General features: G+C 47.2%; 1 protein-coding gene across 1 annotated transcript in view; it reads left to right on the forward strand.

The window, feature by feature from the left end:
* PPARA (peroxisome proliferator activated receptor alpha) overlaps positions 1 to 18,307 on the forward strand; it is an 88,680-nt gene that overhangs the window by 61,401 nt on the left and 8,972 nt on the right. The window contains exons 3-6 of the mRNA XM_058431140.1: positions 171 to 340; positions 1,790 to 1,928; positions 3,328 to 3,530; positions 15,313 to 15,760. Coding sequence (XP_058287123.1) covers positions 171 to 340; positions 1,790 to 1,928; positions 3,328 to 3,530; positions 15,313 to 15,760 — 960 coding nt within the window. The remainder of the gene's footprint in view (positions 1 to 170; positions 341 to 1,789; positions 1,929 to 3,327; positions 3,531 to 15,312; positions 15,761 to 18,307) is intronic.

The raw sequence follows: 18,307 nt of genomic DNA on the forward strand, positions 1-18,307 counted from the left end.
TTACCGTTGATCTCTGGACCCTCCCTGAAGGCCAGGTGGGGCAGGTGTTCTCATGCTCCTGCCGGGGGAATTGGCCATCAGAGACACAGAGTATCTTGCTTAGGGGTCCCACAGCCCCCAGCAGCAGGAACTGGAACCAGAGACTGGCTGCTCCTGCCCCCCCCCGGCAGTTCCTTCCGGCACATCAGGGGCTTCTCCACCCGATTCAAGCCACAGGAACCCCCTGTGCATCTTCATCCTCCTGCTGGCTCAGCCTGCCCTAAACAGATGTGACCCAGACCAGGAGTGCATGAAGGCAGGCCCTGTTGTCCCGCATGCTGCCAGCTGTACTGCCAGCGTGGTGATGAGGAGAGTTCCTGCAGCAGCGTCCCTTTAGGGTTGCACAGACGTGCTCAAGTCTGGCGCTTTATGTACGTGATATGTGGGAGATCATCATCTGAATGTTTGGTTTGAATCAGAAATCCCTTCTCACGGTGCACGCTGCAGGTGTTCACTAACTTGGAAAATGCCACCTCCTTTCTGGCACAATGTACGATCTTGGAACCCCAGCATTCTGCCCCGAGCCAGGCCTGGCCTCAGAGGCCTGGGCCACAGGGAGAACCTCACAGCCAGGATATTGTGGCACTCTGCCGTCTAGAAGCCTGTCTCCCCACCCTTCCCATTCTAACCCCATTCGTTCCTCAGCCTCCCCACTGTGCAAGCCTGGGTAAGGACATTATGAAGATGTCAGCCTGCCTCTCACATTCCCCTGCACACTGCTGTCCCTCTCCCGCAGGCCAAGCAGACCCACTGTGGCAAAAATATAGAAGAGAAAAGCAAAGAGAAAAAAGAACCCAAAGCAAAAATGAAGTCCTTCGCAAGTTTTCTAACCACATACCTTTGAAAAAGGTCCTTATAAAGTGGCCTTTTTCTTAGGGCCATGATTAATTACTCATTTAGTTTTGTTTTTTATGGACTATTTAGTAACATTGTTTCTTGCTGGGTAGAGTTTAAGGTGCTTTTACAAAGCAAGAAAATTGTTTACAAACAGCTGGCTTCCTTTTATTATAATTTTTGTCTTTGAGGGAGTTAATATACTCTTACAAAAATTCCTAGAAAGTCTTTAGTTACAAATATGGAAATGTGACAATGCTAGGGATAGTTACATTCATATACATTGTAACAAGGCTGAGTAACTCTTTGGAAAACTATATTTGTGTTTTCCCAAGTCAGATGAGGGCATTTTGAAATGACTTTGAATACTGCCTCATTTTATTGTTTTTCACATTAAATGTAACGACATTTAAAGTTCTGTATTTGTCCTAATCATTTCAGACTTCTTAGAAGAACTATTTCTTTCTTTTTTCTTTTTTTCTTTCTTTCTTTTTTTTTTTTTGAGATGGAGTCTCACTCTGTCTCATAGGCTGGAGTGCAGTGGCACAATCTCAGCTCACTGCAACCTCCGCCTCCCGGGTTCAAGTGATTCTCCTGCCTCAGCCTCCCGAGTAGCTGGGACTACAGACTTACACCACCATGCCCGGCTAATTTTTGTATTTTTAGTAGAGACAGGGTTTCACCATGTTGGCTAGGCTGGTCTCAAACTCCTGACATCAGGTAATCCACCCGCCTCTGCCTCCCAAAGTGCTGGGATTACAGGAGTGATCACTGCACCTGGCCTAGAATAACTTTTCTCTAAATTTCATTCATTTAAAAAGAAACAATAAATGAGCAACAAAAAAGGTGAGTAAAGCAAGTGCGCTGGTTTCTCAGTGGCCCAGGTCTTTAAATCCACTGTGTATTACCCTCACAGGGCTTCTTTCGGCGAACGATTCGACTCAAGCTGGTGTATGACAAGTGCGACCGCAGCTGCAAGATCCAGAAAAAGAACAGAAACAAATGCCAGTATTGTCGATTTCACAAGTGCCTTTCTGTCGGGATGTCACACAACGGTAGGTAAGGTGGCCCCGCACATTTTCCCAGTTCATTCCTCGGTTCCCCTTCCTTGCTCCAAGGGAACAGACCAAGCTATGGATGAATGTGCCTCAACATTTCACACCCAAGTCATTTTGTAATCAGAGTGGCCTAAGAAAATAAAAGTCGCCCAGGTGCGGTGGTTCATGCCTGTAATCCCAGCACTTTGGGAGGCTGAGGTGGGTGGATCACTTCAGGTCAAGAGTTTGAGACCATCCTGGCCAATATGGTGAAACCCCGTCTCTACTAAGAATACAAAATTTAGCTGGGTGTGGTGGTGCATGCCTGTAGTCCCAGCTACTCCGGAGGCTGAGGCAGAAGAATCGCTTGAACCCGGGAGGCGGAGGTTGCAGTGAGCCGAGATTGTGCCACTGCACTCCAGCCTGGGCGACAGAGGGAGATTCCGTCTCAAAAAAAAAAAAGAAAGAAAGAAAATAAAAGTCTCCCAGGTGCGGTGGTTCACACCTGTAATCCCAGCACTTTGGAGGCCGAGGCGGGTGGATCACTTGAGGTCAGGAGTTTGAGACCAGCCTGGCCAACATGGCAAAACCCCGTCTCTACTAAAAATACAAAAATTAGCTGGGCGTGGTAGTACACACCTGTAATCCCAGCTACTTGGGAGGCTGAGACAGGAGAATAGCTTGAACCCGGGAGGCGGAGGTTGCAGTGAGCTGAGAGCGCACCGCTGCACTCCAGCCTGGGCGACAGAGTGAGACTCCGTCTCAAAAAAAAAAGAAAAAAAAAAGTCTCAAATAGCCGAGATTCAGGGGTCATTGGACTCGCTGTTAGAAACTTCAATGGTAAGACTTTGATACAGAATCGAAAAACCAAGTGGAAGGCACCAAAATGACAGAATGTTCACCTCGTCCATAGGAAGGGTGTGCCACCTCAAACATCTCACCGCATTATGAATTTCCTTCTAGCCAATCATATAATAGTTTCAGAACATGCTAATTGTGCTGTGAATGTAACTAAAGTAAGTCGTTCATAAGAGTTGCATGTCTACCTTCCGGCAAAAGAAGCAGCTATTATATAAACTCATCCCGAAGCCCCGTTCACCTCCTTCACTGAAAGGTTGATGATGCACCTGATGGTGGTGTGCACCCTACTAATAAGACGAACAATGGTGTCACTTTCAGCCTGCACCTGTTAACGATGGTGTCACCTTCAGCCTGCACCTGTTTAAACGTCTACAGTGTATGGAGTTTGAGTTTTTCATCTCTCCGTAGTGGAAAGCCGAATAGTAATCAAGGATGGGTCTGAACTGCCTGTGAATTTTCATTCCTGGTTTAAGTCCTGGGGGAGCCCCTCGTCCAGCCCTGTCCACGCAGTCATGACCTCACTGCTCATGCCTGTGTTTCCCCCTCCAAACCCTAGCAATTCGTTTTGGACGAATGCCAAGATCTGAAAAAGCAAAACTGAAAGCAGAAATTCTTACCTGCGAACATGACATAGAAGATTCTGAAACTGCAGATCTCAAATCTCTGGCCAAGAGAATCTACGAGGCCTACTTGAAGAACTTCAACATGAACAAGGTCAAAGCCCGGGTCATCCTCTCAGGAAAGGCCAGTAACAATCCAGTAGGTGTTTGCGGCTGTTCTGGGTTCTTTTGGCAACATGGAACCAGTGTCATAGAGGACGATTAAGGACACATGTGTTGAATGTTGAGAAAATTATATTTATCCCACAGTTAAGCAAAGGACAGCGAAGTTGGAAATAGTTCATTCTGAGACTCTGAGCTGTAGCTTAACAACAACTCCTTTCTTCTTGCTTGGAGCCACCTCAAAGCTCTTAGCAACTAAGTTATTATGCTGGCTATGTAATTAATACACTTAAAAAAAACCTTAATGGCTTACCAAGTACTAAGATGATTTCTTAGGTGCATTTTTTCTTAAATGGAGATACGTTCTTGCTCTGTTGCCCAGGCTGGAGTACAGTGGTGCAATCGTAGTTCACTGCAGCCTTGAACTCCTAGGCTCAAGCAATCCTCCTGCCTCAGCCTCCCAAGGAACTGGGACTACAGGTGTGCACCACCACACCTGGCTATTGTTGTTGTTGTTGTTGTTGTTGTTTTGTTTTGTTTTGTTTTTGTTTTTTGGTAGAAATGAGATGTTTCCCAGGCTGGTCTCAAACTCCTGGCCTCAAGTGATCTTCCCACCTCGGCCTCCCAAAGCACTGGCATTACAGGTGTGAGTCATGGCACCCAGTATTAACTGGATTAAAAAAAAAAAAAACTGACCAGGCAAGGTGGGTCATGCCTGTAATCCTGGCAGTCTGGGGAGGCCAAGGTGAGCAGATTGCTTGAGTCCAGGAGTTTGATACCAGCCTGGCCAACATGGAGAAACCCCATCTCTACTAAAAATACAAAAATTAGCTGAGCAGGGTGGCACACGCCTGTAATTCCAGCTACTCAGGTGGCTTAGGCATGAGAATTGCTTCAAACCGGGAGGCAGAGGTTACAGCGAGCTGAGATCATGCCACTGCACTCCAGCCTGGGTGACAGATCAAGACCCTATCTCAAAAAAAAAAAATAATAATGAAATAAATCCCTATTTTAAGGTGTATTAGTCTGCTATAGAGAAATCCCTGAGACTTGGTAATTTATAAAGAAAAGAGGTTTAATTGGCTCTTGGCCCACAGGCTGTACAGGAAGCATCTGCTTCTGGGGAGGCCTCAGGGAACTTTGACTCATAGCAGGTGAAGTGGGAGTAGGCATCTTACATGGCAGGAGCAGAAATAAGAGACGGGAGGTGCTGCACACTTTTCACCGATCAGATCTTGTGAGAACTCTATCACTAGAGTAGCACCAAGAGGATGGTGCTAAACCATTCATGAAGGATCACCCCCATGATCCAGTCCCTCCCCCCAGGCCCCACCTCCAGCACTGGGGATTACAGTTCACCATGAGATTTGGGTGGGGACACAGAGCCAAACCATATCATAAGGCTAGAAAATGAAACCACTTACTTCCACTCAAAATGTGCTCTTGGTCCTTTCTCCTAAAACTACTCCCTCCCTCTCAGACAAACATGCCTACATTCTTTTTCTGCCTTCAGCGAAAAGACAGTGACATCTTGGGGCTTAGAAAGGGCCACTTGTAAGACAGGCGCGTGGCTCACGCCTGTCATCCCAGCACTTTGGGAGGCCAAGGCAGGCGGCTCACGAGGTCAGGAGATCGAGACCATCCTGGCTAACACGGTGAAACACCATCTCCACTAAAAATACAAAAAATTTGCCGGGCATGGTGGCGGGCACCTATAGTCTCAGCTACTCGGGAAGCTGAGGCAGGAGAATGGCGTGAACCCAGCAGGTGGAGTTTGCAGTGAGCCAAGATCGTGCCACTGCACTCCAGCCTGGGCAACAAAGCCAGTTGTCGCTGGGCGCGGTGGCTCACGCTTGTAATCCCAGCACTTTGGGAGGCCGAGATGGGTGGATCACTTGAGTTCAGGAGTTTGAGACCACCCTGGCCAACATGGTGAAACCCCATCTCTACTAAAAATACAAAAAATTAGCTGGGCATGGTAGCGGTTCCCTGTAATCCCAGCTACTTGGGAGGCTGAGGCAGGAGAATTGCTTGAACCTGGGAGCTGGAGGTTGCAGTGAGCTGAGATCGCACCACTGCACTCCAGCCTGGGCAACAGAGTGAGACTCTGTCTCAAAAAAAAAAGAAAGAAAGGAAAAGAAAGGACCACTTGTTATAGAAACCCTGTCTTTTAAGGTAGCTCTGGACCTTTTCAGAGGCAGCTAAATTGCCCCTCATGGCTCGTCCTCCACGTCTCTGCCTGCCTGGCCTAAGTCCTCCTTCCCCCTCCCCAACAGTTAAATAAGCCTTTGTCTCCATTACAAAACAAATCTCAGAGCTACCTTCAAAGAAGAGCCAGCCCTCAGTTGGTGAATGAAGATACTTTGACATTTTCCTATGAGCATGGTGAAACAGGTTTAATTTGTATTAATGAATAGCTTGAAGCAATCCTTATTGGGAATTACAAGGTAGAATTTTAGTCACAGGAAAATAAAGCATTTCACAAGCTACTTACTTTCATGAACAAACCAAACCTCTTCTTTACTGAGTCCTTTAATTCTTCAGTGAATTCTCCAATTAAATAGGCCGAGACATTTTAGAAGTTTCCAGCAGACACCCACGCTAGGCAGCTCCAGAGGCTTGTCCCAATTAGACCTTTCCTGGATTACGAGAGTGAAAGAAAAGGTGACTTTTAGCTTCGAGTCTCTATTCTGGATATGATTAGCACAGCCCAAAATTGGGATGACTAAAACTTTGGTTTGCCAGCTTATATTTCTCCCTGGGATTTAAGAATTGAAAGCAGGCTGGGCACGCTGGCTCACACTGTAATCCCAGCACTTTGGGAGGCTGAGGCGGGAGGATCACTTGAGACGATCCAAGAGTTCAAGACCAGGCAACACAAGGAGGCCTCGTCTCTACACAAAATGATTTTTTTTTTTTTTAAACTAGCTGGGCATGGTGGCATGTGCCTGTGGTCCCAGGTACTTGGGAAGCTGAGATGGGAAGGTGGCTTGAGCCCAGGGATTCAAGAGCAACCTGGGCAGCATGGCAAGACCACCTCTCTACAAAAAATAAAAACATGAGCCAGGCACGGTGGCACATGCCTGTAGTCCCCGCGACTTCGGAGGTTGAGGCAGGAGGATGCCTTGAGGCCAGGAGTTCAAGGCTGCAGCGAGTCATGATTGCGTCACTGCACTCCAGCCTAGGCGACAGAGCAAGACTCTCTAAAAAAATATTCAAAGCAGAGTTAAGTTGTCTTTCTTCCTAACAACCTGCCCCCACCATTGGGTACAAATGGGACTCCTGGAGTCCTCCTGCACCTCCCCTTGGAGACCGCCAAGCTCTAGGAACCCCATCACCCTCAGCTGAGGGTCACATGCAGCAACTTGCAGGCAGGAATCTCTTTGCATTTTGCCCTTAAAGAAATAAATAATAGGCCAGGCGCGGTGGCTCATGCCTGTAATCCCAGCGCTTTGGGAGGCTGAGGCAGGTGGATCACCTGAGGTCAGGAGTTGGAGACCAGCTTGACCAATATGGTGAAACCCCGTCTCTACTAAAAATACAAAAATTAGCCAGGCATGGTTGTGGGCACCTGTAATCCCAACTACTCGGGAGGCTGAGACAGGGGAATTGCTTGAATCTGGAAGGCGGAGGTTGCAGTGAGCCGAGATCACAGCACTGCACTCCAGCCTGGGTGACAGAACGAGACTTCATCTCAATAAAAAAAAAAAAAAAAAGGGCCGGGCACGGTCGCTCATGCTTATGCCTGTAATCCCAGCACTTTGGGAGGCAGGGGAGGGCGGACTGCCTGAGCTCAGGAGTTCGAGACCAGCCTGGGCAACACAGTAAAACCCCATCTCTACTAAAATACAAAAAATTAGCTGGGCATGGCAGTGTGCGCCTGTATTCCCAGCTACTCGGGAGACTGAGGCAGGAGAATGGCGTGAACCTGGGAGGCGGAGCTTGCAGTGAGCCGAGATCACACCAGTGCACTCTAGCCTGGGCGACAGAGTGAGACTCCCTCTCAAAAAAAAAAAAGAAATGATAGATGAATAGTCTAGGATTGGGGTTCACAATTTGGTTTTCTGTAGAAAAAGAGAACCGGGCACTCTTCCGAGAGTCAGACGCCCTCTTCCACCCACACCCGCAAAGCCAGAGCACCATAGGTACCAGTTTTCAAGGCAACCTCCAACCGTCATGTGACTCCTTGTGTTTGATCACAGTTTGTTCCAAGCCAGGGTTGCGTCCCACCCCATGTCCTTGTCTGCCCACGGGACGCTGGAGGCACGGCCCCCTCCTCCCTGCCTAGCCTGCTGATGGGCTTTCCAGAGCTGGCTCCTTCAAGTGCAGGATACCCTCTCTGCTTAGTCTGGGAAAAGGCCCCGTTGGCAGGATGCCCACCACCAGGCCACACTGCCCGAATCTCTTGGCAGAGCTCTGGTTTTGTAGCCATGGTGGGTAGTGGAAGACCATAGCCTGTGTCCCTTACACATCTCAGAAAGCAACCCCATCTGTGGGCAAGAAATCTGTTAGGGAGACCAAGCATCGGGCTGGAAACACTCACCTTAATCTCTGCCCAGTGGCCCACATTCAGTCCCCGTTTCATCAGTTTCCAGCCTGGGTGACCTCACAGCCCCAGCCACGCCCCACAGAGCCTCAGGAAGGCACACTGACCTCAGGGCCGGCAGCTGACTTCATTTCTGTTTGGGGATGAGAGGCGGCACAGTGAACTGTCCAGGCCAGTAAACTGATGGATTCACACGAACCGTAATGAACACGGGCTGTGTGCTGGGGAAGGCAGGCTTGCCTCCTCCCTGCAGGGGCTGCTGGGGTGAAAGCAACCCTGAAATGTTCAAAGCCTTGATGAGGAAGCACAGGGGATGGATAGATTTTAATTTTAAAGCAGCCCTCTGGTTTGCTGTAAGTGGGGGACTGAATTTCTCTTTGCGGTGGCCAATGCCTATCTTCTGTCAAGATCAGCTCATGGCCTTCAGATCAGATGACGCAAAGCCCCATGGCTGACCTGGAACGGGCTAGAATGCTGGGGGGCCTGAAACCGGTGGGGGAGTTGTGGGGGGCCTAGAATCAGCCAGGAGGCTCGGGTCGGGGTTGGAACCGGCCAGGGTGCACGGAGGAGGCTGCAGGGGCAGGGGGAGGCCGCTGCATGGAGCCACATAGATGCCATTGCTTGAGGAAAGGTGGGGTTTCGCCGAGGGAAGGAGTGAGGGGTGGATGGAGAATGTCTGTGTCCTTCTGGACACTGGGACTGTTTGAGCCCCTGAGATTTCAGAACCATGGGCCAGAAAATGGTCAGGGCCCTTGGTGATGGGGCAGGGCGCCTCTGGGGAACTCACTGCCCCTTGATTTGAGGGTAACAGGGATGGAAGTGGAGCCAGGGGGCTGAGGGAGGCAATAAAAATGGGTGCTTTTCAACAGTGTCTAAAAAGATAAGATGTTGACCTGTCAGGGGTTGAGAATGTCGTCATTAGACTTTGGAGGAAGCAACAGAAAATGAGACTGAGGGGCTTGGGCAGAGTCAGTGCCTTCTGTGTGATGCATGCTCACGCACAAATGCACACACACCCACACTCACACATCCGTGCACACACGGGTACACACACATACACGTGCACCCACACGCATGCTCACACACATGCACCTACACTCACACATGCATGCACGTGTACACAAACACACCCACATATACACATGCACCCACACTTACACAGATGCACCTTCACCCCCATACATGCACATAGACACACACATGCACCCACACGCACACAACCATCCATGCTCACACCGGTACACGCTCACACATCCTTGCATGCACGTGTACACACACCCACACATACACATGCACCCAGACATGTACACAGACACACCTCCACCCCCACATACACACATGCACCCACACGTGGATACACACACACTCACACATGTACCCACACCTGTGTACACACACATACACATGCATGCTCACACACATGCACCCAGGCAAACACAAATCCTCATTCACCTATACACTCACACACATGCATACACACATACAAACACATGCATTCACACACACTGCGCATATGTACATATACATGCTCACATGCATGTATATGCACACACACACACCCTCACCTTATGCACACATGTACCCACACACGTACCCACACATATACAAGCATGCACACATATATATACACATGCTCACATGCATACCCACACTCACATGTGTGCACATATGCTCACACACACATGTGCACACACATGCTCTCACACACACACAGACACACTCTTACTGTTGCTCAGGCTTAGCTGCTTTGGGCTTAAGAAGCAAACTGCACCTTCCAAAAAATGAGTGTGGTGTTCAGTTAAACAACCAAATAATTCTTTAGCACTAAATATGTGGACTTTAGAAATTCAAAGTCTAAGGTGATAATAACGTTGTCCTGCTACTTTTTAATCTAACAAACATTATCAGAACTGACACTCAGTTCAAATGAAGAAAGTAGGATTGGCCGGGCCATGTGTTTATTTCAAAGATTCTCCTATTGCTCCAAATTGTTGGGGATTATCTTTAGAGTCTTTGAATAGCTTCAGTTATGGAAGATTTTACCTTCTGAGAATAGAACTGAATTTTAGACAAACCATGAGTCCATTGTAGCTAGTCTGGCGTGCAAGTTGGGATTAAACAGAGTAAAATGTCTTGTTTGAAAAAATAAGAAAGGCTGGCTTGGGCAACACAGTGATACCTCCTCTATGAAAAGTTAGCTGGGCATGGTGGTGTGCGCCTGTGGTTCCAGCTACTCGGGAGGCTGAGGCAGGAAGATGGAGGTCAAGACTGCAGTGGACTGTGATTGCGCCACTGTACTCCAGCCTGGGTGACAGAGCAAAACCCCGTCTCAAAAAAAGAAAACAGAAAAAAGAAAAAAAAAAGTTGAGCAAGGAGACTAATTTGTGACATGCAGCTGAACATGGCTTTTAAGACCAGTTTCGAAAGAGGAATTCCAACATTATTCTTAACATTTCAGAAGCTTGGGCATAAGGGTGACCTCCAGGGTGCCGTGTTATAATAGGACTGCTCCTTTCAACAGCTAGGACCTTATACCATGTCTTGGGGTGTTGCCTGCCATGTGACAGTCCAATATTATACCTACTACTTAAGTTGTCTTTAGATTAAAAAATGTACTTCATATTTTATGCCATTTCTACAAATGTATAGTAAAACATAACCAAGAGAGCTTATTAAATAATTTCATCCAAAGCAGTTCTACCAGTGCTTCACATTTATTTATTTTTATTTATTTTTTTTGAGACTGAGTCTCACTCTCTTGCCCAGGCTGGAGTGCAGTGGCGCGATCTCTGCTCACTGCAACCTCCCCCTCCTGGGTTCAAGTGATTCTCCTGCCTCAGCCTCCCAAGTAGCTGGAATTACAGGTGCCAGCCACCACACCCAACTAATTTTTGTATTTTTAGTAGACACAGGCTTTTGCCATGTTGGCCAGGCTGGTCTCGAAATTCTGATCTCAGGTCATCCACCTACCTCGGCCTCCCAAAGTGCTGGCATTGCAGGTGTGAGCTACTGCACCTGGTCCACATTTAATTTTTTGCAAAAAGATGACAGCTGCTAACAGAGACGAATTCTCATGAGTGATATCATTGAGCTTCGTAGGCCACATGAGTGTGTGCAGGGACCAGTGTGGCAGCAAGCGGGGCGTTCTGCTCTCGGCATGGAGTGATTGGGGAAAATCTAGGCAGCTTCCTGCCTCACGCTGTTTAAAACCTTTATAATGTGCTTTATTTCATTTATTTGAAATGACTGCCTGTCATGTCAGATATATTCATAGTCAAGCTTGAGTATAAAAGGCATATTCCAAAGTTAAATATAAGCTGCTGCATAGATTTTTTTGTAAAATGATCTTACCAAGAATGTTTATCCATAAAGTTTAGCGAATTTGCAAGTGTGTTTTTCAACACCATTTCTCTTTAGCTTTAATAAACACTGGTTTCTTCATGGTAGCACTCATTCTGAATTCAGTGGTCTCCAGTTTTCCCTGTTCAATGAGGCCCACTTTCTAAAACCAAAGTGATAATTTTATAAAAATGAAATGAGATATTTGTTACCACATAAGTCCTCATTTAGGAGAGTACATTCCCCATAAAACTAGTCCAGGGCAGGCCTCAGGGGCATGCAAGCTGTTTCACGACACCCTAAGCCTAGAAAGGCCCAGGCTTGGGTGTTCACGCTCCGCTGTTGCCTTTTTGAAATTCATAATCATCTTTGAACAAGGGGTCCCGCAGTGTGCTGTGGCTCACGCCTGTAATCCCAGCACTTTGGGAGGCTGAAGCAGGTGGATCACCTGAGGTCAGGAGTTCAAGACCAGCCTGGCCAATATGGTGAAACCCCATCGCTACTAAAAATACAGAAATTAACCAGGCGTGGTGGTGGGCACCTGTAATCCCAGCTACTCGGGAGGCTGAGGCAGGAGAATCACTTGAACCTGGGAGGTGGAGGTTGCGGTGAGTCGAGATCACGCCACTGCACTCCAGCCTGGGCAACAGAGCGAGACTCCGTCTCAAAAAAGAAAAACCAAGGGGTCCCACATTTGCGTTTTTGCTCTGGGTCCTGCAAATTATGTAGCCAGGCCTGCGTTTGTCCTAGGAGACGCTCTACCAAAAAACAAGAAATAACACCAAGCATTCTGTAGTCGAACACCGTAGGAACCCCTGCTTATCCTAGCCTCATTCTCATTCTGGAAGACTGCACGTTTATCATGTTAAAGACTCAGCTGGGGAGGCCCAACTTCATTTAACTCAGTATTTCTTATTTTTTTAAAACAGAACTCATTTTTAAAAAAAATTATTGGCTGGGCGCGGTGGCTCACACCTGTAATCCCAGCACTTTGGGAGGCCGAGGCGGGTGGATCATGAGGTCAGGAGATCGAGACCATCCTGGCTAATACGGTGAAACCCCATCTATACTAAAAATACAGAAAACATTAGCCAGGTGTGGTGGCGGGCGCCTGTAGTCCCAGCTACTCGGGAGGCTGAGGCAGGAGAATGGCGTGAACCCAGGAGGCGGAGCTTGCAGTGAGCCGAGATCGCGCCACCGTGCTCCAGCCTGGGCAACAGAGCGAGACTCCATCTCAAAAAAAAAAAAAAAATTATTTAACACCTTTATTTCTGCTGGATGTACTTTAGAAAGATCGAGTGATTTGAATAAAGTGATGGTGGCCTAACAGTCTATTTTCTGGAATTGAGGGAATACTGCCATCAATCCTTTAAAAATATTTATTTAGTCCCTCCTAGAGGCCGGGCGCAGTGGCTCACACATGTAATCCTGGCCTGCACTTTGGAAGGCCGAGACGGACAGATTGCCTGAGCTCAGGAGTTCAAGACCAGCCTGGGTAACAAGGTGAAACCCGTCTCTACTAAAATACAAAAAATTAGCTGGGTGTGGTGGTGTGTGCTTGTAATCCCAGCTACTGGGGAGGCTGAGGCAGGAGAATCACTTGAACCCAGGAGGCGGAGGCGGAGGTTGCAATGAGCTGGGATTGCACCACTGCACTCCAGCCTGGGCGACAAAGCAAGACTCCATCTCAAAAAAAAAAAAAAAAAAATTATCTAGCCCCTCCTAGAAATGTTGATTCCTTAAATCTGAGCTTCAGCTTTCTGTGAAGCAGAATTATCTCCAAACTTTAACAAACAATGGTCCTCTGAACTGTTTTTAAGATCTTTGGAGAGAGATCATTTTCAGTCTTCGTTAATCAGACTTGAGATTATTTAGAAACTTGGCTCTGAATATTGTATTCAGAATGTTTTCACTCATTTGTGAGTGATTTTTCAAATATCCCCTTTCCTCAGATGCAGAATCAGGGTTTTTTGTCCAGCATTATGTTGCAAGTCCTGGTTCTGTTGAAACATTCCATACCATCTGTGTGATGGTTATCGGCACCTCCACCGGTGCCCTGAAGACAGTTTTGTGCTGTGAGCCCAGAAACAGGAAACACTTCAGGCTGTGGGTCAGAAGCATTGTCAGCGGTTGTGTTTTGCCCACTGGCAAGGGGCATTCTTTAAATCCCTGGGATGCTTCTGCACTCTGGGCTCCACTGTTCCAGCAGTGATTAGAAATAACGCTTTAGGCCGGACGTGGTGGCTCACCCCTGTAATCCCAGCACTTTGGGAGGCTGAGGTGGGCAGATTACCTGAGGTCAGGAGTTCGACACCAGCCTGACCAACATGGTGTAACCCTGTCTCTACTAAAAATACAAAATTAGCTGGGCGTGGTGGCGCATGCCTGTAATCCCAGCTACTCAGGAGGCTGAGGCAGGAGAATCGCTTGAACCCGGGAGGCCGAGGTTGCAGTGAGCCGAGATTGTGCCATTGCACTCCAGCCTGGGCAACAAGAGCAAAACTCTGTCTCAAAAAAAAAAAAAAGAAAGAACACCGTAGCCCACTGCATTATTGACCTGTGTCTGCATGAGCTGTGGACCACATTATAATCAGAGAGATCCCTCAGATGCCGTCACTTTCCTGCTCTACCCGCAGATGTAAATTTCAGCCAACAGCAGTGTTTGTGCTCATTTTCTCCGGCCCTCCCACACATGTAATCCCTTCTGAGCATGTTGGCTTCAAATAATGTGTCCAGCCACTTCTTCCACCACAAGATCTTCAGGAAATGGCAGGCCACTGGGTTTAGATGCAGATGGCATGGGAGCACACAAGGCATGGCTGTGGGGAGTTGGCACTTGCTCCAGAATGTGGAGCACTGAGTGAAGGTTTCAGTCTCCTGCATTGAGAGAAACAAGGGCATTCCGAGGCTTTTCCACTTTATCCCTAAAGAGTTTAACAACACTTGTTTGCTGATTTCTACATAGATGCGAACTTTCTGTGTTGTATGTATTTACATGCCAAATTTATTCATTGAGCAGCGTTAAATAATGGTGTTCACCTCTAAAACGCATATACTGGTAAAATTAAGAATGATCGTAATTAAGCCTCTTGCAATAGTCATTAGGAGTTCAGAGAATATTTAAGAATATTAAACTAACTAATATCCTCGTTAGTTTTGTTTTGACAAAATCAGTACTTCAGTTTCTTGTTTCTTTTTTTTTTTTAGACGGAGTCTTGCTCTTGCTCTGTTACCCAGACGGGAGACTGGAGTGCAGTCGCATGATCTTGGCTCACTGCAGTGTCCGCCTCCCAGGTTCAAGCGATTCTCCTGCCTCAGCCTCCCGAGTAGCTGGGGTTACAGGCACACACTATGCCTGGCTAATTTTTTTTTTTTTTTTGAGATAGAGTCTCGTTCTGTTGCCCAGGCTGGAGTGCAGTGGCGCAATCTCGTCTCACTGCAAGCTCCACCTCCCGAGTTCACGCCATTCTCCTGCCTCAGCCTCCCGAGTAGCTGGGACTACAGGCGCCCACCACCACGCCTGGCTAATTTTTTTGTATTTTTAGTAGAGACGGGGTTTCACCATGCTGGCCAGGCTAGTCTCGAACTCTTGACCTCAGGTAATCCACCCACCTCAGCCTCCCAAAGTTCTGGGATTACAGGCGTGAGCCACCATTCCCAGCTCAGTACTTCAGTTTCTTAGCAATGAAATCCACCCAATGTCAGGCGATGATTATTATTATTTTACTGATTTATACTGTTCATTCTCTATTAATGTCTTATTTTCCCCAACTGATTTTGAAGTTGAATAAGGACTGTGTTCCGCGGGTATCTTGAGTCCTCTGAGGCACCGAGCTTGGTGATTTGGACGCAGGAGCTGCTCATTAGTGAACTGATAGCTGGGAGCGTAGCGCATCCCACATCACCTGACTTACCTTGGTGTCCTCCTTTGTAGCCTTTTGTCATACATGATATGGAGACACTGTGTATGGCTGAGAAGACACTGGTGGCCAAGCTGGTGGCCAATGGCATCCAGAACAAGGAGGCAGAGGTCCGCATCTTTCACTGCTGCCAGTGCACATCAGTGGAGACCGTCACGGAGCTCACGGAATTCGCCAAGGCCATCCCAGGCTTCGCAAACTTGGACCTGAACGATCAAGTGACATTGCTAAAATACGGAGTTTATGAGGCCATATTCGCCATGCTGTCTTCTGTGATGAACAAAGACGGGATGCTGGTAGCATATGGAAATGGGTTTATAACTCGTGAATTCCTAAAAAGCCTAAGGAAACCATTTTGTGATATCATGGAACCCAAGTTTGATTTTGCCATGAAGTTCAATGCACTGGAACTGGATGACAGTGATATCTCCCTTTTCGTGGCTGCTATCATTTGCTGTGGAGGTGAGTGGTTGATTTATTCTGCTGGTGTCATGTCACTGACAGGCTCCTGTCTTGAAAAATTTGACAATGGGAAATCCAGTACCAGCTTGAGCTGTTCCAGTGGAGGGGACACTCACAGGGTGGGAAGATGTCTGACCCTCAGTCACTGCTGAGTAGAATTCAGTGGGAATTATATCAATATTGTATAATATTATAGTATATATTGTTATCTATAAATACATATTTAATATTATGTAAATGTATGACATTTTAATCATAATATTAGCCAGGTGTAGTGGTGCACACCTTTGGTCCCAGCTACTTGGTAGACTGAGGCAAAAGGATCTCTTGAGCCCAGGAGTTCAGGTTGCAATGAGTTATGAATGCACCACTGCACTCTAGCCTGAGCAACAGAACAAGACCCTATTTCTTTAAAGAAAATTATATATTTTGCACAAATATATATACAGAGAAAAAGAGATTGGACATGGGCCTGTAATCCCAGCCCTTTGGGAGGCCGAGGTGGGTGGATCACTTGAGCCCAGGAGTTTGAGACCAGCCTGGGCAACATGGCAAGACCCCGTCTCTACAAAAAAAAAAATAGAAAAAAATAGTCAACTGTGGTGGCATGTACCTGTAGTCCCAGCCACTTGAGAGGCTGAGGTGGGAGGATCACTTGAGCCCAGGAGACAAAGGTTGCGGTGAGCCAAGGTCGCGCCACCACACTCCAGCCTTGGCGACAGAGAATGACCCTGTCTCAAAAAAAAAAATAAATTATACACACACACACACACACACACACACACACACATTTTGTTTATATTATAATTACGTCTAATATTATAAACATATAATTTATAGATGATGATATTCCTGTATATATTATATAATGATGTTGTTTTAATATTATAGACAACATTGTATGAAGGGCCATACAGATGTCAGTATAGTTGCAGTCACAGTCAGTTATGTTGATGAAAAGTATATTTCCTAATGCAAAGTATAATATCAGTCAGTAGCTAAGTGGCAGTGACTGCAAGGTTTGCTTTGCCCGAGGAAGCAGATCCCAGGGAAGGCCGATCTGGTCCTCTCTGTGGAAGCTGGCTCTGCAGCCCCCACATTTTTGGCTTGGTGTCATGTTCCTTTAAATAGCCCCGTCTCAGGTCTAGGAAGGTCATCCACCTACTGCAAACTCGGCTGACCTTACCCAGGGTTGGTGGAGACGGATGGGGTCTCCCACACTGCCTGCAGCCATACTGCGCCGGGGGGATTGACTCACTGTCAGCATGGAGCTGACTCAGCCCTACCAGCCGTGCCTGTTACTGTGTGGCTGGGCACAAGTCAGATGAAGGAAGTCCTTGCGCTCTGGCGTAAAGTGTACAAAGTCAAAGCAGTTACGCATAATTTGTCCTTTAGTATGGTCAGGATGTAGCATTGTGGGTAAAATGCAATTGCAGAACTATTTATATGTAGCATGATCACAGTTTTATAAAGGAAATTATAATCCTATATCAATCCTATGTATATAGAAAAATGTCCAGTGAGATACATGTTAAACCTATTATGGTGGGATTAAAATTATGAGCGGGGATTTCTTTCTATTTTTCAAAAAATTCCTCTTTTTTTTTTTTTTTTGAGACAGAGTCTCCGTCTGTCACCCAGGCTGGAGTGCAGTGGCACGATCTCAGGTCACTGCAACTTCCGCCTCCTGGGTTCAAGTGATTTGCCTGCATCAGCCTCCTGAGTAGCTGAGATTACAGGAACACGCCACCACACCTGGCTAATTTTTGTATTTTTAGTAAAGATGGGGTTTCACCATATTGGCCAGGCTGGTCTCAAACTCCTGACCCAGGGTGACCCACCCACCTCGGCCTCCCAAAGTGCTGGGATTACAGGCGTGAGCCACCGCACCCGGCAATAATGCCTCTCTTTAGAGACTTAATAGTTATAGCCCCAGCCACTCTGGAGGCCGAGGCAGGAGGATTGCTTGAGCCTAGGAGTTCCAGTCCAGCCTAGGCAACAGAGCAAGACCCCATCACTAAAACAACATAAAAACAAGAATTTTAGAAATAAAAACTTAATAATTATATTTACAACCAAAAACAATGAAGATTTTTAAATCCTCATCACTAGCAACACTGTTAAGAATCATAGCAATGGCTGGGTCTGTAAGGGAGCACCGCCTGCTGAACATGGCTCGGGGCAGTATTTTCTGGACCAAGAATCAGGTCTCATGCTTTGAGACTGTCCCAGGATGTCTAGTGCCAGCTACCCCAGGCAGGTCATCTGGTGTGAACGTTGGCTCTTCCTGCACCAAGTCTCAGACCTGCCCCACCCTCCTCCCCACTCTGGGTATCCTGATCTTGGCTCACTGCAACCTCCGTCTCCCAGGCTCAAGCGATTCTCCCACCTCAGCCTCCCGAGTATCTGGGATTACAGGCGTGAGCCACCGTGCCTGGCCTACAAAACCTAGTTCTAACACAATCACACTCCTTAAATATGGTGGAACACTTGAAGCTGAATATCTAGTTTCGATTCAAAAGCTTCATTTCCCATATTATGCAAAAC

This window comes from Hylobates moloch, unplaced genomic scaffold (genome assembly GCF_009828535.3).
Source record: "Hylobates moloch isolate HMO894 unplaced genomic scaffold, HMol_V3 SCAFFOLD_19, whole genome shotgun sequence".
NCBI lineage: Eukaryota > Metazoa > Chordata > Mammalia > Primates > Hylobatidae > Hylobates > Hylobates moloch.